The 26,220-nt window shown below is 42.7% G+C and overlaps 1 protein-coding gene across 1 annotated transcript in view; it reads left to right on the top strand.

The window, feature by feature from the left end:
* Nucleotides 1-26,220, top strand: part of LOC147733205 (uncharacterized) — a 618,178-nt gene that overhangs the window by 129,877 nt on the left and 462,081 nt on the right. The window contains exon 9 of the mRNA XM_086957739.1: nt 399-537. Within this exon, the coding sequence (XP_086813865.1) occupies nt 399-537 (139 nt within the window). The remainder of the gene's footprint in view (nt 1-398; nt 538-26,220) is intronic.

Here is a 26,220-nt window from a genome sequence, read left to right as displayed (position 1 = left end):
AATGAAAGGGGGTGTCATATTGTAGAAATGATTGGGACAAGCTCGACTACTGTAATATGATGTACTTTGATTCTTAAGAAATTCTAGAAAACTGGTGCAAATATCATAGACTTGTACAGCACAGTCAATCACAAAATATAAAGAAAATAACATCACCCACTTGGGCTGACCCCCAGAAAGACAATGTGCAATGATTTAGGTGGAATATTGCCTGCATACCCAGAGTGAAGGTTCTTAAGACCAGCAAACCAACTTTGGACCTTCACATTTTCTAATTGGGCTGCTGGTGGAATCTGCCTTAGACTGAAGGAGAAAACTAAAAGTATTCATGGAAGCAAACAAAGAAGGATCTAGATCACTTCTTGCTTACTAATAAAGATCCTACATTTACCCTTTAGCACCTGTGCAAGTGGACAGTGGAAGTGTGTGGACAAACCTTGTTCCGGTACATGCTTCATCGAAGGAGGTTCACACATCACCACATTTGATGAGACTCGTTACAAATTCCACGGCGATTGCAGTTATGTAATAGCAAAGGTAAGTGAAAGGCTTCATTTGAAAGAATCATTGAGAAAGGAGTCGGCTTGCTTGCTCCATTCCAAGTTTTAGAAAAAGAGAACTAACTTGCTGTGTAGGTAATAGTTCAAAATATACTTTCAGGTCCTTAAATTAAACTAATACAGCTAGGCTCAAATAAGACATGTGTCTAATCACTATGTATATGATAACAAGGAATTGTAATGTCAATTGTTCAGAGTTTACTAAATCCCTCTCACTAATTTCTATTGCATATCTGTTCCTTCTTAAATGCTCGTATTGACAATATAAGTAGGGAAGGTTAAAGAGTAAAGTGAGAATAATACTGTTCCATTAAAAACTCATACCATTTGAAGGTTACTTCGGTATTGTTAATCTTATGAAGAATGAATAAAAGAATGGTTCTTTATATTGTCAGTTGACATAAAAACGTCCCTATAGTTATTAATTTGCAGTTTCCGAGCAAATCATTGTCATCTCTACATATTTTGTCAAAAAGTCTCCTTTGCTCTTATCAATCTTATCCGTTTACTTTCTGGGTCGGTAGTCCCATAGAGTCAGGTCCCATTCATTTACTGGATGATGTCACAAGTTTATTCGATGAGGAGGAGTGTTCATCCTGCTAGCTATATCACTTAGATGTTATAGCAGTGGGCATGGAGATTTTTGTGTTTCTATTAAAGTGGTTCTTTTTTCCTGAGTAGAGACCTCAGGTGATTCAGATGGAATCAACTCATTTTGATATCCCTACCCCGCGCCCTGCCACAAGGAGTGCCGCCAGGTTCAGCAATGGCTCTGATTGTACATAACATCTATTTGAAGACTTTAGGGATCTAGGTAGCTTCCACCCACCAATATGTTTATGACACCTAATTACATCTTAGGTCAGATAACATTGCACCGCTGATTAGCTCTTTCTGTACTATAGAAGCCTGGACTTCTTTGCCGTCTTTAAAATTAAGTCCATCTTAACTTTAATTTTATTAGATTTCGGCTAGACCTATGGGTTCTAGTAGTTGTCATATACTTAAAATCAACATGTTTTTAACGCTTTCCTCATTATTGGATAGCTCTGGTTTTATGCCTCACTTTCCAGCTCCTGATTTAATGTCTCTCTTTCCTATTCATGTGTTAGTCTCACCAAGGAGCATTTCAATCTCAGTGTTTTGAACGTATTATGTATCCTTCCACTGCTGACATCCGATCATCTTTGTTTCTAATGCATAGGGTAGACAATTTCCTTTTCCTCTACCTCTCCCTCTCTTTCAACATGCCCACTTCACCCACCCCCACAGTTCTCCAATCTCTTTCCAAGACCACATCCAGTGTCCTTTTCCCACTCAAATCCTGTTTTTTAGGTCTCGACTATTCTATCCCATAAGGGATAAATAGACGAGAGTATAGAGGGCAAACCAAGCTCTGAAACCATCACGGATTTCGTCCAGTTCATGTGGTGAACTCGTGCGGAAAGCGCGTCCACATCAAACCCATCTGCCTCCCTCCCATAGGCATCTGAAGCTTCCCCAGGGGCCACAGGCATTCACCCCAGCGCATGCTCTGCCTCACTTCTCCTCCCCCCAAATTATTTCCCTGCTGTTTCACTCACTTTCACAGCCGCAAGGCCGTGCTTCAAGGGGGTCCGCTCCCGCTCCCCCGCCTCCCTAGTTTTCTCAGTCATCTCACTGCCTCCACTTCTTTCTCCTTCTCGTTTAACAAGCAACGAACTGGCAAAATAAAAAAATCAATACAATAAAACCCATATTTTGCTAGCTCCATAGGAAAAGCTGTGACCTCTCCAACAAATTCGAGATAATGGGATCCATGGCTGCCTAACGGTGTTTGGTCATCGAAATATACAATTAGTACTTCAAGTCTAATTCTGAAAAGTTATTTCATTAACTCCAACGTTCTCTTCCTCTATGGAGACAGGTCCGATGGATTCTCTCTTCACTGACTGAGCCCGAAGCTCTGAGGCGTCCATTTTTTGTATGTGTGCGCACTGCTTACGAATTTGCCCAAGTCCCTTTTCTTTGTCGATGCCACAGACTTGCGATGGAGTCTCCATTAAAATGGCGCGGGGCAGGCCCTACTCTGTGCAAGTCCATTGGCGGCTGGGCAGGCCCAAGTGTTTAAGTGCGGAAGAGCGCCGTGCTCGGCACGTGACACTAAGGAGTGGGGTTTCGGTTTTCCTCTTCGTCCTTGAGTTTGTTTCGGTAAACTTATTAATTTAATAGCTGCTTACAGTGTACAACAAGAGGTTTTAGTATGTTTTGAAAATGGTATGCCCATTGTGTGCCGCTTTTTATTAAACTTTATTATAGGCAGCAAAATGGTAGAGTGCTTAGAGCTGCAGTCTTGTTTGTGTTCGCGGACATGCAGTTAAATGTTTGTAATGAAATATACAGTGAACGATCTACTCACACCTGAGATGGGACAACTGCAAAAGTCAATTTGGAATTCAAGAGTTATTCACTATTTTCTTTGAAGGTTCGACATTCATTTCGTAGTGAAAATTCTATTTCAAGCAAATACATATCCTGGTACTTTTCAAAAAACATATAATACACCTGAACTTGCTCTGTACCAGGTGTGAGAAGCTCGTCTAGTCTCTTTTTGCTCCTTACATGCTTCTATTTATTTTGGTATTCCAAAGAGCTAAAAGTACGAAATTACAAACTTGAATCAGGACCATTAACGGCAACAGCAAGCACATATCACTTTCAATACACATTGCACTTTGGGTTTTAATTATCTCACATTAATTTTATATAATTTTCAGGACATGCATATATGGTAGACTTTTACGACAACCAACGCACAAACAAGAGACACTTGGCAAATTGAGCATTTATGCCGATATCATAGTATAAGATGTGATCTTAGTTTAATAGACAACTTACAATTATTGTTTATTAATACAATGTCTTGTATGTTGAAAACTTATAATTTCAACTATGGTGGATCCAAATAATGTCTTAACTTGCATTCTGCATGGAATTTCCATCACAATCTGTTGTCTATGTTGTTTGACGAATGATATGCATTGTCACTTTAAATATGGGAGAAACTGTTCAAACTGTTCAAGCTGTGTCATGTGATCAAGGCCATGAACCGGCCGAAACAAGTCACGGCGGACTAGCTGGGTGACAATAAACAACACTTTGCACCAATTTTAGGTCCTCACTCGTTTTTCAAAGTTGGAAAGCTGAAGTGACTAACGTGGGATCGGAAAGATATATATATATATATATATATATATATATATATATATATATATATATATATCAGCACACTTTTCTTTCAAACCTCGTTCCGGCGAAAAGAAGAAGCAGCCCCCACGACTTAAGGCAGGAAATGTCTCAACCTTCTTTGTTGACGCGTTTCGAGCATCAAGTGCTCTTGTATATATATTTATATATTACCTACTGGTGGTCACCAGTAGGTAGTTATAGTTAGGACCTAGTTTCCATAGGAAATCTGCAACATTCTATGTGGAATAACTTTTTCTGCAGGTCAATGAATCTTCGCGAAATTCTCCAAGAGGGTGGCCTGTTCCGCTCCACTCTTTCATTGAAAGTTTGGGGCAGTAAAAAAAGGGGGGTCATTAAACGTGTTTTCCCCACGCAATTTTCCATAGGGACCTTTGGACACGGCTACAGCCCGAACAGCTGACGGAATTACACCAAATTTGACAAAAAGGTAGAGTTTGGTTCGCAGATTACGCTTTTTGTTGAATGGTGTAAATCCGTTCAGTAGTTCCTGAGAAAATCAAAATTAAAATCATAGATATATCTATGGATGAAGTACTGTACGCATACCGTCCGAGGATTATACGCGTACCATTAAGAGCACAAGCTGCATGCTAATTGGGTGTCAACTGGCTGTCAACACTCCAAACCAGGAAGTGCTGGCAGCCATCTTGTGCCTCGGTAGAACCGAGGCACAAGAAACAGAAAAAAAAAAGAAAAACACGAAAAACACGAAAAGGGGGCAGGGTACAAACACCCTGACCCCTTGGCTTGCTTAGGGGGTCCCACAAGGACCCCCTAATTGCGGGATATGCGTAGGGTATACGTACCCTGCTGATACAAAAAAAACACGAAGTGCGACTCCCGCACTTCTATGTAAATTAGCCCCCAGGGCCCAATCTCCCTCCCACACTGCCCAGGGGACCACCACCCCCTGCAAAGTATGTATTATAGTGGGGGGCACACAGCCCCCTGAGCCCCGGGGACCACCTTCCCCGGGGCTTTAATATGAATTATGCAGTCCATGCAGTCTATGCAGCCCCCCTCCTTAAAAATAAAAAAAAACCTGGCATGCACCGGGGGATGGGGTCCCTGGAGCCTGGATTAGCCACGGGAGGGGGGCCACGCAGCCCCCCTTCCTGTTAGAAAAATAATACTTTTTTGGGGGTCAGGCCTGGGAGATGGGGTCCCCAGGGCCCAAAAAAAGAAAAAGTAGGGGGGCTACCCAAACCCCCTTTCTTAAAAACAAATAAAATAAAAAAAATGGGATTGAGAGGAGGCCACGCCCCCTCCCTGCACCTGAGTTGCAGAGAGGTGTAATGAGGCCATGCCCCTTTTTACACCTCTCTGCAACGCAGCCCCTTGGCGCATACTGGAAGTTCCTGGTAGGCTACTTGGCCCCCGGGACCCCCAGTATCCAAGGGGATTAAGTCCCCCCTCTGGAAATGTGCCAGGGGGCTGCATTGCAGAGAGGTGTAATGAGGTCACACTCCTTTTTATACCTCTCTGCAACGCAGCCCCCTGGCGCATACTGGAAGTTCCTGGTGGGATAGTTGGCCCCAAGGGACCCCCAGTATACAAGGGGACTTAATCCCCCAACTTAGAACACGCTACGGGGAGCGTTTGCACAGTGGTGAAAGAAGGGGACGGGGCTTGAGGTGATATGTGTGCAAACATGCCCTGTGGCACGTTTTAAGTTGGACAATTAATTCCTCTTCAATCCAGAGGTTCCCTAGGGGCCAACTAGCCCAACAGGTACCTCTAGTAAGTGCCATGGAGCTGCATTGCAGAGTGTTGTTAAAAGGGGCGGGGCCTCTGAACTCCTCTCTGCAACGCAGCTCCCTGGCGCATACTGGAGGTATCTGGTGGGCTAGTTGGCCCTCAGGGGACCTCAGGAGCGAAGAGGAATTAATTCCCCAACTTAAAATGCACCACAATTCGTGTTTGCACACATGTCACTTCAGGCCCCGCCCCCTTCCTTCACTATTGAGCAAAATATTCCTCTAAAATCAGCCGAACTACGAATTCCGATTTACTCACCTGTTATCACAAGAGACGTCAGTGCTGCATCTTTGAGCCCAGTACGGACCCTGAAATGTAAATCTAAGTGTACTTACCAGTAACTTGTATTTCCTTCAATAGGAATCTATTGTGTGGTTTTCACCAGAAATGTTTCTGTGTCTATTTTTGAAATGTACAAATATTCCTCTAAAATCAGCCGAACTACGAATTTTGATTTACTCACCTGTTATCAGGAGAGACCTCAGTGTTGCATCTGTCAGCCCACTACTGATCCTGAAAAGTAATTCTAACCATACTTACAGTAGCTTGAATTTTCTTCCACAGGCTAACATTGACTAGTTTCACTTGGAAATTCTTCCAAGTGTGGACTTTTGGAACTTTGAAAAATTCCTCTAAAATCAGTCGAACTATGAATTCCGATTTGCTCACCTGTTATCGGGAGAGACCTCAGTGCTGCATCTTTCAGCCCACTACTTATCCTGAAAAGCAATTCTAACCATACTTACTGTAACTTGAATTTCCTTCCATAGGCTAACATTGACTGGTTTTACTTGGAAATTCTTCCAAGTGTGGAGTTGTGGAACTTAAAAAAATTCCTATAAAATCTGCGGAACTGCACATTCCGATTTACTCACCTGTTATCAAGAGAGACCTCAGTGCTGCATCTTTCAGCCCACTACTTATCCTGAAAAGCAATTCTAACCATACTTACTGTAACTTGAATTTCCTTCCATAGGCTAACATTGACTGGTTTTACTTGGAAATTCTTTTAAGTGTGGAGTTTTAGAACTTTATAAAATTCCTATAAAATCTGCGGAACTGCAAATTCCGATTTACTCACCAGTTATCAGGAGAGACCTCAGTGCTGCATCTTTCAGCCCACTACTGATCCTGAAAAGTAATTTCAACTGTAGTTACCAGTAACTTGAATTTCGTTCCTTAGGATATCATTGCCTGGTATATAAAATATATATAAATTAAAAAAATATAAAATAAAAATAAAAAATATGACAATTTCAATATTTTTAAAAACATATTTTTCTCAATTTATATTAAAAATATGTAATCTAATTTAAAAAATAAAATATCTAAAAATAAATCATTTAAAACAATGTAGTAAATCAGTAAAAAAAATAACAATACATTTAAAAATTATCATTTACAAAACCTTTGAAATTCACTGACAAAAACATAGGTTTCAGCCACGTTATAGTTAGGAATTAGCATTTAAAAAACCTCAGAAATTCACTGAAAAAACATAGGATTCAGCCACGTTATAGTTAGGAATTAGCATTTAAAAAACCTTGGAAATTCACTGAAAAAAACATAGGTTTCACACATGTTATATTTAGCTGGACATTTCACTCATACAAAATCATTGAAATTCCCCCGATATAGTTAGTTCAGCTAACTATAACTCGCGCGCCCGCAATGCACTGCTGATGATGTCATATATTACATCACTGATGACATAGTCAGTGACATCACTCATGACATCACTGATGACATCTCAAATGACATCACTGATGTCATCATCCTTGTGAAAGAGTGGCAGACCTTCCCTCACCTTAATATAACCTTTGATACACACATTCAAAAATAGAAACTAAAATTTTCAAAAAAATGGATACCAATAGCAGTTACAACAACCTATTCAGTAATTCCAACATCTACATACACATCCACTCATTCACCAACAGTTCTATATAGTCACTCAAACATGTACTCACTCATCATATGTACTCATACACCTATACATCCTGTTACACACCGATACTCATCCATAGAGTTACTCACACACATACTCACACATGCAAATAAACTATCAAACATCCATTTACTTGCATATTCAGCTATACACACACACCACTACACTTACTTCTACAGAAACGTACACATACTTACTCTCTTAAACAATCACTTTAAGAAACACATACTTATTTATACAGGAACTCTTCCAATCTCTCACTCTCACATATACTCACTTATATACATCAATACTCACATATACTAGTTTAAAACATATGTAGTTACTCATGAAGATACTATTGAGACAGTCATTCACTCACTAACTCACTAACACACTCATACACACACTCATCCCCGCATACAGTCCTGCACACATGCTGTCTTCAAAACACATACAAACAGTGAGTCAGTCATTCATGCATCTGTGCGCTAAGTATTACCCCCACCAAACCATACAGACACTCATTCTGATACTCAAGAAAACAACTAATAACCCATATAGACACTCGTGTAACTACTCACCAACCCATGCAGCCACTTATACACAAAGTGAGACACTGATACAGATATTTACATATTTAAACATTACTCACTTATACATGTATTCACTAAGATATACTTAATAAGTCAGTTATACAATCAATTTTACAGAAAAAGAACATCCATTTAGACACTTATTTACCCATTTATTCTTCCATCGACCTTTAGATATACATATACAAAAAATATTTATTTTTCAGAAAGACACACATTCACTGGATGATGTCATCAGTGATGTCATTTGAGATGTCATCAGTGATGTCATGAGTGATGTCACTGACTATGTCATGAGTGATGTAATATGTGACGTCATCAGCAGTGCACTGCATACGCGCGAGTTATAGTTAGCTGAACTAACTGTAACGGGGAAATTTCAATGGTTGTGTATGAGTGAAATGTCCAGCTAACTATAACATGTGTGAAACCTATGTTCTTTCAGTGAATTTTTAAGGTTTTTTAAGTGCTAATTCTTAACTATAATGTGGCTGAAACCTATGGCTTTTTAAATGCTAATTCCGAACTATAACCTATGGTTTTTTCAGTGAATATCTATCTATCTATCTATCTATCTATCTATCTATCTATCTATCTATCTATCTATCTATCTATCTATCTATCTATCTATCTATCTATCTATCTATCTATCTATCTATATATATATATATATATTTATATATATATATATATATATATATATAGATATATATATATATATTTATATCAATATATATAAGTGGAGAAACGAAAAAACAGGGAATTGAAAATGGCTCAACTGGACCAACAAAAAAAAAATAAGAAAAAATTTGGGTTTTTTGGGGCATTTGTGGTTGTCCCCAGCAAGGACGATGAGCTTTATGCTCAGTTCACCATAGGAGATGGTCTTACCACAATGAATACATGTTATTTGGAAATCCCCAAACCGTGGCTGAATGCAAGGGATCGTCTCTCTTGCCTCTGGTCCGGATGGAGTGGGTTGCTTTCTTTTGGAGCTGGTGCTTGAAGATTGGGGAGGGTTACTGGCCAGTTCCCTCATCTCTGCAGCAGAAAAGTCGATTGGATGCCTGCGCTGCATGTGGCGAATCATGGTGTTGTTTCCCAAAAAGTATTTTTTGTTCGGGTTCCCCCTTGAAAGTTCCATGCCACAGATTAGGCAAGTCACCTTGGCCGCATTGACTTTTTTCTTGCCCTCTGGGATTGAAAAAAACTCCCATACAATGTGTGGTCTTGGCTGGTATGGGGTATTGTGTTCTTGCAGCCACCTTCTCCTCCCCCTCCTCCTCCTCGTCCTCCTCGTCCTCCTCCTCCTCCTCTTGTTGACCACCAATGTAATCTTGTGGTGGTCCTCTTGGTGGTTGTGGTGGTGGTGCAGAGGCTCCAGCTGCTGCTGCTACTTTAGCCATTTCAAAGTACAAAATATACCTCAAAGATTGCAATACAGGTCTTCCTAAGTCAAAGGACAAAGTCAGAATAAGGATAAAAGGTGGGGTCTTTCATCATTTGGGGAAAAAAAGGCCTGAACCAATGAGAAGTGTTATTTTCAGGTCACAAGACCAGGGATTTCATCATTATGAAACCAAAACTGTTCTGCACCAATTAAAAGTGTTATTTTGAGGTCACTTGACCCGACGCGCTTACGCGGCGCGCCCCGGGTCGCTTTGCATAAGCGCATCGGATGTTTACATTGCGCGATCCTATTCGCTCTTGTGTTTCCGGGTGCGCTTACGCCATGCGTATCACATGGACGCGGCTACGCGATACGTCACGAAGATGTTTTCGTTCGCAGCAATATCGCTTAAGGGACGCTCTCCGGAGCGCGCCCTGGGGCCCTTCAAAAGACTACGCTTTCCGGGGCGCGCCCCGGGAGCGCTCCAGGGCAAAAAAAAAATATATACATTAAAAAAATAGTTTTAAATACAAATATAATATATGATTCATTCATTTTCAAAAATATTACATTTCATAGCTATAGATATTTGCTATTACCAAAATTTTGAAATTCAAAGAAAAAAACATAGGTTTGGGGCCTTATATATAGTTAGGAATTAGCATTTAAAAAACCTATGAAATTCACTGAAAAAACCATAGGTTTCACACCAGTTATAGTTAGCTGGAAATTTTACTGACATAAAACCATTGAAATTCCCACGTTATAGTTAGTTGGACTCACTATAACTTGCGCGCCTGCAATGCACTGCTGATGACATCACAAATTACATCACTCATGACATGGTCAGTGACATCACTCATGACATCACTGATGACACCATCCTTGTGACAGAGGGCCTGATTCACAGAATGAACTTAAGACTCAATCCTAAACTTACTACAATTTTGGTATTCACAGAATACACTTACTACTTTTGCCATTCACAGAATGAATTTACTACTTTTGGTATTCACAGAAGTTAGGATTTTGTCTTAAGTTTGTCTTAAGACAAACTTAAGACAGACTTAAGACAGTCTTAAGACTGACTTAAGACAAAATCCTAACTTCTGTGAATACCAAAAGTAGTAAGTTCATTCTGTGAATGCCAAAAGTAGTAAGTGCATTCTGTGAATACCAAAATAGTAGTAAGTTTAGGATTGAGTCTTAAGTTCATTCTGTGAATAGGGCCCACAGTGAGAAACCTCCTTTCAGTGTAATGTAACCCTTGAAACACATATTCAAAAATAGAAACTAACATTTTCAAAAAAATGGAGATACCCATACCAGTTACAACAACCAATTCAGTAATTCTACCAACTAGATACACATCCACTCATTCACCAACAGTTCTATATAGTCACTCATACATATACTCACTCATCATATGTAGTGATACACCTATACATCCTGTTACACACCGACAGTCATCCAAAAGTTACTCACACACATAATCACACATGCAAATAAACTATTGAACATCCATTTATTTGCATATACAGCTATACACACACTACCACCTTACTTCTAAGGAAACTTACGCATACTTACTCTCTTAAACAATCACTTATAGAAACACATACTTATTTAAACATGAACTCTTACAATCTCTCACTCTCACATATACTCACTTATATACATCAATACTCACATATACTAGATTAAAACATATGTAGTTACTGATAAAGACACTAGCGAGACAGTCATTCACTCACTAACACACACATATACACACACATCCACCCATACAGTCCTGCACATATGCACATATCAGCAGTGCATTGGGCGCGCAAGTTATAGTTAGCACAGCTAACTATAATGGCTGAATTTATCTGGTTGTGTATGAGTGAAATCTAAGCCTAACTATAACATCTCTGTAACCTTTGTTTTTTCCTGTGAAAAAGAAATTATATATATATATATATATACATGTACAGGTTGATGACATACATCCTTCTAAAGTATTGTCAATAACTATACATTGCTATATGTCCTTTTGTCCATATAAATGCTATGAAATTTCCAAATTAGGAATATAATGAGTGTATATTTGTAGATAAGAAGGGGTTATATATTTTTGTGGTGTATAGATGTGTACATAGGTATAGGTTTATAGAGATATATATTTTTATATATATTTTTTTACACTTTGATATTGTATATAGGATGGTACATACATATATATATATATTTTTATGTCTTGAGGTGTATATAGATGTATTTGGAAGTAAATGGACATGAGTTAATATGGGATGTATGAGTGTATATACACTATATATGTAGTTGTACAAATATATTATTATATGTACATGGTCATGGTTAAATGAGTTAATAATATTGCATTCATGCAGTTATAACTTTTCATATAACACAGGTTTTAGTTTCAATTGTATATAGAGATGAGCACGTAGTTGCGAAGTGTACGCGTGTTTTTTCTATGTCTATACTTTGAGACCCACGAAAATGGGTGGAGCATCACTGGTTAAAAAAATGTATAAATTTGTAACTGACCTGGTGCGCGGTGTGTGACCAAGGGCACTCGGTGCTCGAAACGCGTAACCGGCGAGGGATTCATTAAAAGATTTCCTTGACTACAGCCATTGGGTCCGTGTCTTCGTTTTTTCCACGACAGGAGTGTGGTTATTTGAAGATCGTTTGGTTCATATATATATATATATATATATATATATATATATATATATATATATATATATATATATATATATATATATATATATATATATATATATATATATATATATATATATATATATATATATATATATATATATATATATATATATATATATATATAAAGAAAAAGTTGCCGCTAGGTGGGGATGCACTTACAGGTAGGAATTGATGCCAACGCCCTTTCCTGCCAGACGCGTTTCGGGTCAACGCCCTCTTCAGTGGCAGCACATGTGACCTGACGGCAAGCTGCAGGCACCAGTAAATACCCTCAGTAATTATGCACAGGTGTAAAACCTGAAGCAATGCTCTCTTAGACTGGTGGTTCCGTAAAAGCCAAGTGGGTTGCCGCCGCCATTCGCATGCAAAAAAAGTATTAAAGGGATTTCCAATGTCCCCGCAAGCAACCCGCAAGTAAAGGCACCTCCTGTACCACAGAGAGCTGCCCAAGTAAGGCAGCTGTGGACCCGCAGTTGTAAGCGGTAGTGCAACCCCGCGACCGGGCAAGGCCGCCAATAATGGAAAGAAAAAGTTGCTGCTAGGTGGGGATGCACTTACTGGTAGAAATTGATGCCAACGCAAGGGCGCGAGCTGCGAACAGGGTCCCTTTCCTGCCAGACGCGTTTCAGGCCAACGTCCTCTTCAGTGGCAGCACATGTGACCTGACGGCAAGCGGCAGGCACCACTAAAAACCCTCAGTAATTATGCACAGGTGTAAAACCTGAAGCAATGCTCTCTGGGACTGGTGGTTCCGTAAAAGCCAAGTGGGTTGCCGCCGCCATTCGCATGCAAAAAAAGTATTAAAGGGATTGCCAATGTCCCCGCAAGCACCCCGCAAGTAAAGGCACCTCCTGTACCACAGAGAGCTGCCTAAGTAAGGCAGCTGTGGACCCGCAGTTGTAAGCGGTAGTGCAACCCCGCGACCGAGCAAGGCCGCCAATAATGGAAAGAAAAAGTTGCAGCCACGTGGGGATGCACTTACAGGTAGGAATTGATGCCAACGCAAGGGCGCGAGCTGCGAACAGAGTCCCTTTATATATATATATATATACAGAAAAAAACAAAGGTTACAGGGACGTTATAGTTAGGCTCAGATTTCATTTGCACAAAATCATAGAAATTCATCAGTTAGAGTTACCTGAGCTAGCTAAAACTTAAGCCCCACCATGAGCAGCATATGACCTCACATATCACATTTCTTGTGACATGGTGACTGACATCTCTGATGACATCACTGATGACAATCCCAAATTATGTCACTGATGACATCCTGTGACTAAATGTTTCTGAGACTTAAAGATAAATACTAAGCTACAGCATGTAACATTACTATTCTTTCTTTACTAGCCCTAGTTCCTAGAATAAAAGAGGGCAAGAAGTGGTGGCCGTTTGCTTTCATATAATGCGGCTAGGAAATGGAACACCCTTCCCCTCCACATGCACTGTAAACCTAATGATCTTGCCTTCCGTAAAATTCTTAAAACTTGGCCTTTTCTTAATGTGGTTAAGTAGTTTCTATTGTCTGTACCGCTATTAGCTCTGGGATTACCTTGAGTAGCTATGTGCTCAATAAATGTTTTTTCAGTCATTCATTCATTCACTGATATTTAGTCATACTATTTTTAACATATCTCATCTGAGTGGCTATGTGAGTGGCTACATAGGTGTGTGAGTGGCTGTATAGATGGCTCAGTGGCTGTGTGAGTGACTTTATGGGTAAAGGAGTGGGAGTGTGAGTGGTTGTTTGGGTGAGTGAGTAGCGGTTTGAGTTTGTGTATAAGTAATAAAGTAGGTGTCACTGGCTGTATTGGGGAGTGAAAGTTTGAGTGGATGTAAGAGTGAGTTATTCGTTGTGTGAGTGGTTGTATGGATATGTGAATGGGTATGTAATTGGTTCTCTGGTTGTGCAAGTTGTTGTATGGGTGAGTGAGTAGCTGTGCCAGTGAGTGTATGGGAAGTGAGTGAGTATGTGAGTAGTTGTATTAGTGAGTGGCAGTGGGACTGTGCATGTATGTGAGTACCTGTATGGGAGACTGGGTGTCTGTGTGTGTTTCTATGTGGGTTATTGAGTGGGTGTGTAAGTGGCTGTTAAGGTGTATGAGGGATGTGTAAGTGTCAGTATGTCTGTATTATTTGATATGTGAATGGCTATATTGGTGAGTGAGTAGGTGCATAGGTGGCTGTACAGGTGATTTAGTATGTGTGTAAGTGGCAGTATGAGTAAGTGGATGTCTGAGTGGCTCTATGGATCAGTGATTGGTTGTATGAGTGTTGGGATGGGTCGGTGACCAGTGATGTCACTGACCATGTCAAGAGTGGTGAAACATGTGTGATCATGAGCAGTGCATTACGGGGGCATAATTATTAGTTAGCTCAGGTAATTATTACTGGTGAATTTCTATGGCTTTGTATGGGTAAAATCTGGGCATAACTTTAATTTCCCCGTAACCTTTGTTTTTTTGTGAATTTCTAAGGTTTTTTACATTTTATTTCCTAACTGTAACGTCCCTGTAACATTTGTTTTTTTCAGTGAATTTCTATGCTTTTGTTCAATCTATTTCCTAACTATAATGTCCCTATAACCTTTGTTTTTTAATTTAATTTTTAAGGTTATTTTTAATTTTATTTCCTAGCTGTAACCTGTAACCTTTGAGAGAGAGTTTGCGAGTGAGTGCATGAGTGTCTCAGTGGGTGTGTGGGTGAGTACTTGAGTTTCTCAATGGGTTTGTGAGTGGGTGGGTGTGTCTCAGTGGGTCTCGGAGTAGCTGCATAAGTCTATCAATGAGTATGTGAGTGGGTGTGTGAGTGGCTGAGTGGCTCTGTGAGTACGTGTGTGAGTGGGTACATGAGTGTCTGATTGAGTGTCTGAATGGGTCTGCGAATTGGTGTGAAAGTGTCTGAGTGGATTTGTGGCTTCATATGTGTATGAGTCAGTCTCTGAGTGAGTGCATGAGTGTCTGAGTGGGTGCATGAGTCTCTGAGTGGGTGCATAAGTATTTGAGTGAGTGTCTCAGTTGGTCTGTGAGTAGGTATGAGATTGTCTGAGTGGATTTCTCAGTACCTCCATGAGTGTGTAAGTCATTCTTGAATGAGTGCATCAGTGTCTGAGTCAGTCTATGAGTGGGTATTTGAGTCTCTGAGTGGGTCTGTCAGTGGGTGCATGATCATCTGAGTGGGTGCCTTAGTGGGAGCATGAGTGCCTGGGTGGGTGTATGAGTAGATGTGTGAGTGTCTGAGTGGGTGTGTGAGTCTCTGAGTGGGTCATTGAGGGGGTGCATGAATGTCTGAGTAGGTCAATGAGTGAGTGCATGAGTCTCTGAGTAGGTATGTGAGTGGGTAAATGAGTCTGAGTGGGTCTGTGAGTTGGTGCATGAGTGTATTTGAAGGTCTGTGAGTGGATGGATGAGTCTTTGAATGGGTGAGTGAGTGGATGCATGAGTCTATCAGTCGGTCTTTGAGTGGTTGTATGAGTCTCTGAGTGGGTCTGTGTGTTGGTGAGTGAATGAGTGGGTCAGTCAATGGGTGCGTTGCTCTGTGAGTGGATCTGTGAGTGGGTACATACATCTCTGAGTGGGTCTGTGAATAGGAACATGAGTGTCTGACTAGGTCTGTGAGTGGGTGGATGAGTGTCTGAGTAGATCTGTGAGAGCGTACTAGTCTCTGAGCTGGTCTGTATAAAGGTGCATAAGTGTCTGAATAGATCTGTGAGTGGGTGCATAAGTGTCTCAGTTTGTCTTTGGTATGTGAGTCTCTTGGTGGGTCAGTGAGTAGATACATGAGTGTGTGAGTGGGTCTCTGAGGGGTATGTGAGTGTGTGAGTCTTTCAATGGGTCTATGAGTGGGTGAATGAGTGCTTTAATGGGTCAGGGAGTAAGTGCAGGAGTGTCTGAGCATGTCTGTCAGTGGAAGTGTGAGTCTCTGATTGGGTCGGTTAGTGGGTATGTGAGTCAGTTTGCGAGTGGGTACATCAGGGTATGAGTGGGTTTATCAGTGGGTTCATGGTAAAAAAAATAGAAGGGCATATGCGAGAAGGCCCTTGTGCCAGCTCCTCCTGTGACAGCCCTACTGTTCAGCTTCCTGCAGTCTGCTTCCTTCTGCTGCCTGTAGTTTTGTGCCTCCTCTGCTCATTTTCCGATCATTTTACTGCCTCTTCTCACTCCTGCACTCTATTTTGCCTCTGTTTGCTCATTCTGCCAGTTATTTTGCCTCTTTCTTCTCACTTCTGACCAACATTCTGCCTCTTGCTGCTTGTTTCTGACCTCTATTTTGCCTCCTGCTACACATTTCTGACCTGTATGTTGCATCTTTCTGCTCATTTTGCCTGTTACTTTGCTTCTTTCTACTCGCTCCTGACCTTTATTTTGTCTCTTTCTGCTCATTTCTGAGCTTTATTCTGCCTCTTGCTGCTGGTTTTTTACCCTTTATTCAGCCTTTTTTTGCTCCCTTAAAACCTTCATTCTATCTTTTTCTGCTTCCTTCTGACCTGTATTCAACCTCTTTCTGCTCATTCTGACCTTTATTCTGCCTCTTGCTGCTCGTTTCTCAAATTTATTTTGCCTCTTTCTGCCCGTTTTGTGTGTCTTCCTGCTCCTTTCTGACCTTTATCCTTCCTCTTTCCGCTCATTTCTCACCATTATTTTGCCTCTTTCTGCTTATTCTTGACCTTTATTTTGCCTCTTTCGGCACTTTTCTCACCTGTATTTTTCCTCTTTGTGCTTGTTGTTAACCTTTACTTTGCCTCTTTGTGCTCATTTCTCACCTTTATTTTGCATCTTGGTGCTGGTTTCTGACCTCCGTATTGCCTCTTTCTGCTTATTTCACACCTTTATTTTGCCTCTTTCTGACCATTGCTGACCATTTAATTTACCTCTTTCTGCTCATTTCTCAACGTTATTTTGCATCTTTCTGTTCATTTATGACCTTTATTCTGTCTCTTTATGCTTGCTTATGACCTTTATTCTGCCTCTTTCTGCTCCCTTCTGCCCTTTATTCTGCCTCTTAATGCTTGTTTCTAATTTGTATCTTGCCTCTTCCTGCTGATCATTATTTTGTCTCCTGCTGCTTGTTTCACACCTTTATTTTGCCTCCTTCTCCTCATTGCTAACCTTTATTTTGCCTCTTTGTGCTAGTTTCTCACTTTTATTTTGCCTCTGTCTGCTCATTGCTGACCTTTATTCTACCTCTTTTGGCTCTTTTCCCATAACCTCCACCCTCTTATCTGCTACAGGACAGCCCCAGATTCCCCAGGAATCCTAATGGCATAGTACAGCTTCAGCTGCCCTAGCCCACATAGCGACGTCCCCAGCCCATTTCTTTGCTATAGGTTCTGTTGTGTACTTCCCCGCTAGTCCGATCCTGCGCCTTGGCTAATGTGAGGGCTAAATCCAGAAATCTAGTGGTGACTTTGCACGCTTTGGGTCTGGGAATTACTCCAAGGAGGCGTGCTTTCACTGTGCAGGGAAGGGAGCATCCCAGTGCAGAGTGGACACAATGCAACACTGCAGACCAGTAAGACCCATGTATCAGGCATCCCCACATCATATGATTAAAATCTGCATCAAGTAGCATCTGGAGCACTCCCAGGATGTGCCACCAAAAACAACTTGACGCCTGTGCGGTGTAAGGTAGGTCATGTGGAGGCAGTTGAATTGTCGATATTTGAGTCTCGTGCTTCAGAAGACCATCTTGGGATAATCTAGCATCTTGTCCCATTTCTCATCAGGGACCACGTGGCCCAGAATGCCATCCCATCTAGTATTGAGTGGCCTAATGGTTTCTGTCCCATAGCGACCAATGACTGAAAGAACCAGGACACCGGACACCATGCCGAACTCAGAGAGAGAAGCTGCTGAATCACAGCATGTTGAAGAGGCTCCTCTCCTCCTCTGTCCCATAAGCCTCTCAAATGACTGCACCAATACCTCATAAGTCAGAAACTGTCCACAGAGTAGTACATATTGTTCTATCAACTCCTCCATAGGTTTAAGGACACCATTCTCAAAGCAGTCTCCCACCATTTCCACTCCGGTTCTCATTCCAAACCTGAAGCTGAGCCACTGTGAATCAGCTAACCAGAGTGCAGTGAGGCAGACCCACCACCGGAATGTCTGGTGCATACAGTGGTGCCCTCCGGGTCTTACAAAACATAAAAAGTTGAAAAAGAAAATGACAACAGGGGAGGCGGGAGTGGGAAGAAGAGAGTGCCCATGGGTGTTGGGGTTCACAAAAACTCATGAAAGAGAGCACTCAACACATACACTCCCATGCAGTGTTAAATGGAGACTTAAAAACAGAGTTCCAGGAGGTCATCAGAAGGATACAATTCTTCCACTGATAATACTGTGAGGCCAAAATGCTGTTGGGCAGGACAATCAAAAGAATAGAGACCACTGGACTAAAAGCAAGCACCTGAGATAGACAACAGTAACAATCAAGGGGCTCACCCAAAGCACACTCTAAGTATATGCTCTGTGTTTGGAAACAAGATGTCTCGTTAACAGACAGCTAAAGTAGAGACAAAATAAATTGGACTCTCTGCCTATGCATGTGGTGCAACATGGACATCTCCAGTGCTAATGGGAAACCTTACACTATTTAATTGTCCGGGCTCTGATAGTGCAACCCTTTACCAGAAAAGTCTCTGTGTCCGTCATGGAAGCTTGAGCAGTCCTTTGAGGTGATTTACAGTCTAGGTAACAATTTTACATAGTACTGCATCTATGGATTATTGTTGTTCTTTTCGCTGACTCATCAATTCTGACCTACAACCAACCCCATATAGTTTTATCCAGATGTTTGGTCACCAGTCCTTCCAAGTATCACGCATCAGGCATTAGACTAAAGCATTTCAGTTTGGTGATCCGCCTCACTGCACTGAAATGCAAAGTTACGCATAATAGACTAAAATCCTGCTGAAGCCTCCTGCGGCGGCACAAGCGGTGGCTAAAGTTTTGGGACTCAGGCAGCTGCTGGGCAATGGCACTGCTTTCCCTGCTGCTAGGACATTGAATCCGCACAACTGCCACTGGAGCACAGGCACATACTAAAGTGCAGCTGCTGCTAAGCCTTTGAGCATCCTGAGCATCACGTTTGCCGAGGGTGTCCATTGTTGACTGCGGCCTGGAGGACTTACTCTGAAGAGGTGGGCAGCTCAGCCTTAACCCGAATTTCCCGGCCATGCAACCCCTTGCAATTTAGGTAAGTTAAATGTCTATCGATTCCGTCACAGTGCGCCTCTGGAGCGTGTTAATGTGACAAAAAATTGCTTTATATTAAAGCCTGGCTTCCTGCAATGTGCTTGAAATCATACAGCACCCTCGCTCACTCAGCTGATGTGCTATGTGTGTGCCTCTCAGCCTTTTCCCCCTAATGAATGCCTGGTGCTCTCTGCTGCGGAGGGTGTTAGTCGGTGACTTTCGAGTTTGTTGGCTCATTAAGGCAACTCATCTGGGCCGCTGGCTACGCCAGGTCTGGGCACATATATCCAAACTAGGCCAGGTGTATATATTTATTTTAAAGAGCATTACAGTGCCCTTGCTGCCGGCTGTCACCTATGTGACTGTGTGCCTCAGACAGCATGAGGATTAATGGGTGAAGTCTGGTATCTCTGTGCTGCCTGGTGGAGAAGACACTCTAACCGCAGACAGACGCAAGACAGAAATTGGGAGATGAAGGACTTCCGGACCACCGGGTCAACCCTACTGCAGCCGCTCAGCAAGTGCTCCAGTCTGCCCCTTGACCAGGTAATGTTGCTATAGCCTTAGCAACCCCAGAGGACATGTTAGACATAGGAAATGCCAGCCCCATAGTTCTTGCAGTGGGAAAGAGTTATTTCAGAGAGCTCAAGCCAGTGTTGTGTGGGGATACATGACGCAGTAAGTGTGCGCCTAAAGGGACGTACTGAGGTATGCTGCCCATCCATCAGATGAAGGCACACTGGGTCAACTCCCACCTCAGAGCTCAATGCAATGCAATATAGTGCGTCTATCGCGACAGTGCAACAGGGAGCCAAACATTCCCTATACTGTACTGCACTTTATTCACTAAACTGCATGTTAGCCAGTTTCTGCACTTTTTTCTAGATACATTGAAGCAACGTGTGCTTAGTGTTTCACTGAAATTAGCAAGGGTCATAGGTTACTGGTATTTTAAAGAGAACAATTAGAAAAACAATTACTATCAACATTTTTTACTTTCTTCAAGATTTTAGTATATCGCAATAAAGCATACCAGTTTGCTCTGTACTACTCTGCACTGCTTTACATCATCTGTCAACAATATATTATTGCCCGCTACGCTATTGTACAAATGAGTAAAAAGACCGTACAATAATACTTTACAGACATGACAAATGTCACTAATATTTCTAGGGCTAAACTGTAGATATGTTTTCCTCTGCATGTTCTTAATTCAAACTCTTAGATTTGGGGGTCTCTAGTTGGCGCAGGTATGTATTTGTGACAAATAAGGACTCTTGCCTCTAGTCAGGGTAAGGGGGTACACATCTAAAATAAACCCTGCTCACCCCCTTGGTAGCTTGGCATGAGCAGACAGGCTTATCTCAGAGGCAGTGTGTGAAGCATTTGTGAACACATACAGTAATCAAGTGACAACACTACAGATTTTATATCAAAAAATAAGTATTCTTTATATAGACTTATCACAAGACCACAAAAATACAAAAATCCGCAATACTGTACTTAAAATGGTAGTTTCATCTTAGTTCTCTTTAGTTCTTGAAATGCAACACTTTGAGTCGATGTACCTTAAGATGCGACACTCAGGGCAACAAAAGTGTTGCAACGATGGAAATGCGGCAAAGATCCGGTGCAAAGAAATAAAGATGGCGCTTTCTCCTTGATGCTTCACGCTTTCCGGTGATGCAGCGGCATCTGCTGCGACATCGATCCTCTCCCTCAGCTATGTGAGATGCTTGACGCGATGCGAGCTGACACAGACCCTACGACATGCTTCCCAGTGATGCAGCGGCGTCTGCTGTGACGTCGATCATCTCTTCTGGTGATGCGAGTTGCTTCCACCACGATGCAAGCCGCGACAGGCCCTGCAACACACTTCTCTGTTATGCAGCGGCGTCTGCTGCGACGTCGATCCTCTTCTCCGGCGATGAGCTGCGACAGGCCATGCGACACGCATCGGTGTCTGATGCAATGTCGATCCTACACTCCTGCGACACGCTTCCCGGTGATGCAGTGGCATCTGCTGCGACGAAGATCCTCTCCTCCAGTGATGCGAGGCGCTTCGTGTTGTGAAGCGGCAGCGGCAGTTCTGTGACACGCTTCTCGATCTTGAGGTGCGCTTTCAGCTCCTTGAGACACACAAGTCCCCCAAAAAGGCCAACACAACTGCAGGCACTTCAGTAGAACTCTTGAGGAGCTGGTGGGGGAAATCTGTTGTCCCTGAGACTTCAGCAGGAGGCAAGCTTTGTTCCAAGCCCTTGGAGATCCTTACACAAGTTGATGAAAGTACACATAAAGTACCTCTCTCCTTTCTTTGGCAGTCAGGCGGCCACTCCAGGCCAATTCCCCCAAGCAGCACTTCACCTTAGAGATAGTCTCTCCTCAGTTTGTTCAGGTTTCTCTCCTCAGCAAAGGTTTCTTCTTGTTTGTCCAAAAGGGATCTAATTTCTTGGGATCAGGGTCCCAATATTTATACCCCAACATCCTTTGTCCTCTGAAGGCAGAGGGGCCTTTGCCTAATCCAAACCAGTAATGGAGCACTTTGTTTACATGACTCCTTCTTTTCTTTCACAGTGCAGAGCAGAAACATCTGACGTCCCACAGCAGGTGGAGCCAGCATTGTGGAGGAAAGGCACAGCCCTGGAGCACACTGTTGACAGGACTCCTTCTCTCCTTTCACAGTACAGGGCAGAGACATCAGATGCACCACAGGGGGTGGAGCCAGCATTTTGGAGGGAAGACACAGCCCTATTCAGGTCCCAGGTGCAACTCCTCCCTCCCATCTAGATGCAGGTCTCACTATTCACCACTGGGCTGACTCATCCTGTCTCCTGGAATCCCCCAGCCCTGCCACTCAAACTCAAGCCAAAGAATACACAACCCAGCAGAGGCAGGCTTGGATAGTTAGACAAAAAATACCTACTTTCTAAAAGTGGTATTTTCAAACACAGAATGTTAAAATCAACTTCACTAAAAGATGTGTTTTATCATTCTGAGTTCAGGCATACTAAACTCGAATTTCCATCATGTTCCCTGAGTCAGTTAGGATTATAAAATGTAATAATCTAACTGCCCATTCTGGCCTATGGAGAGCAGGTAGCCTTGCAAATGTGAAACACGAAAATGGCTGTAATTCACTATTAGGACATGCCATACACACCAGGGCATGTCCAAACTTATACTTACAATGCACCCTTCACTTGGGCCTACCGTAGAGGTGTCTGATATGAAGAAAAGAGAAGGTTTAGGGACTGGCAAGCGGGTGCATTTGCCCAGTCAGCATGGCAGTACCAGGCTGCACACAGGCTCTGCAATGGCAGACATGAGACACATTTTTACTAGCTGCTTCTGTGGGTGGCAGAACCAGTGCTGCAAGCCCACTAGCAGCATTTGGTTTACAAACCCTGGGCACTCCTGGTGCACTGTATTAGGGTCTGACAGGTAAACCAAACCAGCCAGTCATGGAATCACTATATCATACATTAATTTACAATAGGGAGAGCATATGCACTTTAGCACCGATCATCAGTGGTAAAGTACCCAGAGTCATAAAATGGGCAACAACAGGTCAGAAAAAATATAGGAGGAAGGCAAAAAGTTCAGAGATAATCCTGCAAAAAGGGCCAAGTCCAACATGGAGAATGTTTGCATTGTCAGTATTCTCTCAAATCATTTGTTTGCTGTAACACTTTTCACCCTAAGGGGGATGGTATGCCCAGACGTGGGTCCCTTGCTCACTGTGCCACTAGATTCAAGCTAGCCTGGCTGACGAAGGGTGATACATCCTGAAACTGATCCCAGGATGCTTGTTTCCGGTCCTGGGAGGACCTGGCCTGGCAGTTTGTTCTGGAGTTTTCCCTTGGGGCAGAGGGTCAAGACGGATTTGCATATGGCTTGGTCCAAACTGGGGTGGCGCAGTGGGAAAAAGAACAATGGATTTAACCTAAATCTTTTGACTGGGGAGAATGTTTGAATTGTCAGCATTCCCTCCATCATTTGTTTGCTGTATCACTTTTCACCCTAAGTGGGATGGTATGCCAAGACGTGGGTCCCTTGTTCACTGTGCCACTGGATTCAAGCTAGCCTGGCTGAAGAAGGGTGATCTACCCTAAAACCGGTCCCAGGATGCTTGTTTCCGGTCCAGGGAGGACCTGGCCTGGAAGTTCGGTTTGGACTGTTCCCATGGGGCACAGGGTCAAGACAGATTTGCATGCAGCTGGGTCCAAACTGGAGTGGCCTAGTGGGAAAAAGAACGATGGATTTAACCCAGATCTTTTGACGGGGAAAATGTTTGCATTGTCAGCATTCCGTCCATCATTTTTTTGCTGTAAGTCATAGATGCACAGCACAAGGAAGCTATTGGATCTGCCTGCCGCTGCTGCCTTGTCCCCATTTAGTGAGATTATTTTGCTGGTTTTATTTACCAGCTTTTTTACGCTGGTGTCGATTGCAAATGATTCCCTGGAGTGCTGTAGGTCAAGATGAGTTACTGATTTCTTGAAATAAGCCTTGGCAGGAGAGCTGCTCCTGGTCATCGATTCCAGCCAGGGCCGGACTGGGAAACACAACCGGCCCTGGCCAAGTGCTCGGCCGGCCCCCCCTCCCCACTCGGGGGTGTTGGAGGTGCCGCCGAGCTCTTTGCCGGGGGCCGGTTTCCGGCCGATTTTGGTACAGGGTCAATTTTGCAGGTATGCTGCAAAAACGGCTCTCTAACAAAAACGGCCCTCAGGGGCCCGAAACCAGCCCCACCCTTGCGGTGCACCGGGGGATTGTCCGGTGCCCGCTATGGCCAGTCCGCCCCTGATTCCAGCCATAGATGTGTGTTTAGTGTAGTTGGTTCTGCATTCTTAATTTTATGCCAGCAGTTAATATGTGAGCCTCTCATGGTGAGAGCTTGTTTCTGAAGTCCAAACGCCAGCCCTTTCTGGGCTGGGCAAGTGTATTTCGGGAGCCTGAATATCATTCTGTATGCTCCGAACCCTAATCCTATCCAGAGCTGATGCATCTTTTCCATGTAATGGGTCACGCCCGTAAGCTATTGTCAAAATCAATTTGCTTGCATTACCCGGAGCAATGGTGTTATAGTCGGGCCGGCCACTTTCTTCTTTAGGTTTTTTAATACCATTGCTAGGGCATTCCCCTTCTGCTTCAAGGCCTCTTACAGTGGTTTAAATGATCCCTCTTTATCTATAATGATACCTAAATATTTGTATTCCGACACTAACTAGATGTTGTGTGACGATATACCAGCGTGATGCTTTTCTTTTCATGCTATACACTGACATGGCTTTTGTGTTTTTCAAAAATTGATCTTTAGGACATTTTCTGTTGATAATGCATGGGTGGCATTGGGGAGGTGCTGCAAACTGACCGGCGTGTGACATTAGCACCAGGTCATCTGCATAGAGGAGATTGAAGAGGACTATTCTGCCCAGCTTCAGGGCATGGGAATTGGAGCAGTCCAATTTTGATGTTAGATTGCCTAGCAAGAGGTTGAATAGGGGTGAGGACGCAGCCTGCTTCAGGCCTTTGGTGGTTGGAATATGTCTTGAAAGATGCGTCCCTGTCCCTAACTTAACCTGTACCCATTTGCCTGTGTGTAACAGAATCAGTAGCTTCAGATTTGCAAATGCAACATTCTATTTAGCCAATTTCATCCATAGTTTGTCTCCATCAAGATGGTCAAAAGTGGCCTGGAAGTCGATAAAGGAAAAGTACACGGGTAAATGTTTGCCTTTGGCCTTGTCTTTAAATAGGGCAAGGGCCAGGAAGCTAATTGTGGTTCCCATATGTTTGCAGAATCCAGTCTATCCCATTTGGGCCTGGGGCCCCCTCCATCTCTCTTTAGATATCTGTATCTTTATTAACTGCGTAGTTGCTATAAAGGAATCTGTGGTCAGAATCGGAGGTGGTCATTGGCCTTAGGCTGCCCTTTCATCTTCCTTTTTAGCTGTGTTGTTAGAAGAGTTGGGTAAAATTTCCTCCAGCGCACTTGCATGACTTTGCTCTTCCGCAAAGTGAATGAAGTGCTCATGCAGGAACTTTATCCAAGTTTTTTGTGCAAATTAGAGCTGATCCCTTGGTGGGTGGTACATTGTAGGTAATTTACTTGGCACAAAAAGCGTGCATGCATCATTATCTTTTAAATGAAAATGTAGCTTTGCCTAAACAGAGTCTTCTCATTCCCCTTTTATTGTTCAAGTTAGCTTTTTTAGTGCTGCTTGCTTTATTCTGTCTCAGCTCTAGTTGCAGATTATCGTCACTCGGGTTCCAGCTGAGTTTTCTGAAGATATAATTTCTGATTCTTTGAGTGACTTTAGTTTATCTTGTTGCGAAAGAGTAAGATGACCCTGACAGTAACCTTGCAGTGGCGTATTCCTTCTTATCGTTGAGGTCTGAATGTGTCACCTTGAGCTTTCGTGAAGGCAACCCATGCGGCATACGTGTTTGTGGGACTGTCTTGCTGTCCTTGTAATACGTCCTTGGCAGACCCCAAGAGTTGGGCAATGGAAGTGATGTTGCATTTACTCCTGTTGTTGCTCATGGTGTGTACAGAGTGTGGTACTTCAGTCGGATAATGGGCAGCTGCAGGGCTCGCTTGGAGCATGACCACTCAAATTATCACTGGATTCTTCCTCAGCCAGTTGGTATGAAGAGACTTGATGGTACACTGAAAGAGTGGCAAAAGTGTGGTCCAGTGTTGAGGTGACCATCAGGGAGTGGAAACTTGCTGCAGGCTGGTTATCCTTTGGGAAATGACAGTTTAGTGCCCAAACACTGAGATTCTCTAACTCTCTCAGGAGTTGCTTCCCTG

Source organism: Lissotriton vulgaris, chromosome 2_1, assembly GCF_964263255.1.
Source record: "Lissotriton vulgaris chromosome 2_1, aLisVul1.2, whole genome shotgun sequence".
In the NCBI taxonomy this organism is placed as follows: domain Eukaryota; kingdom Metazoa; phylum Chordata; class Amphibia; order Caudata; family Salamandridae; genus Lissotriton; species Lissotriton vulgaris.
The sequence above is the reverse complement of the archived record's forward strand: the minus strand, read 5'-3'. Positions and strand labels throughout refer to the sequence as shown.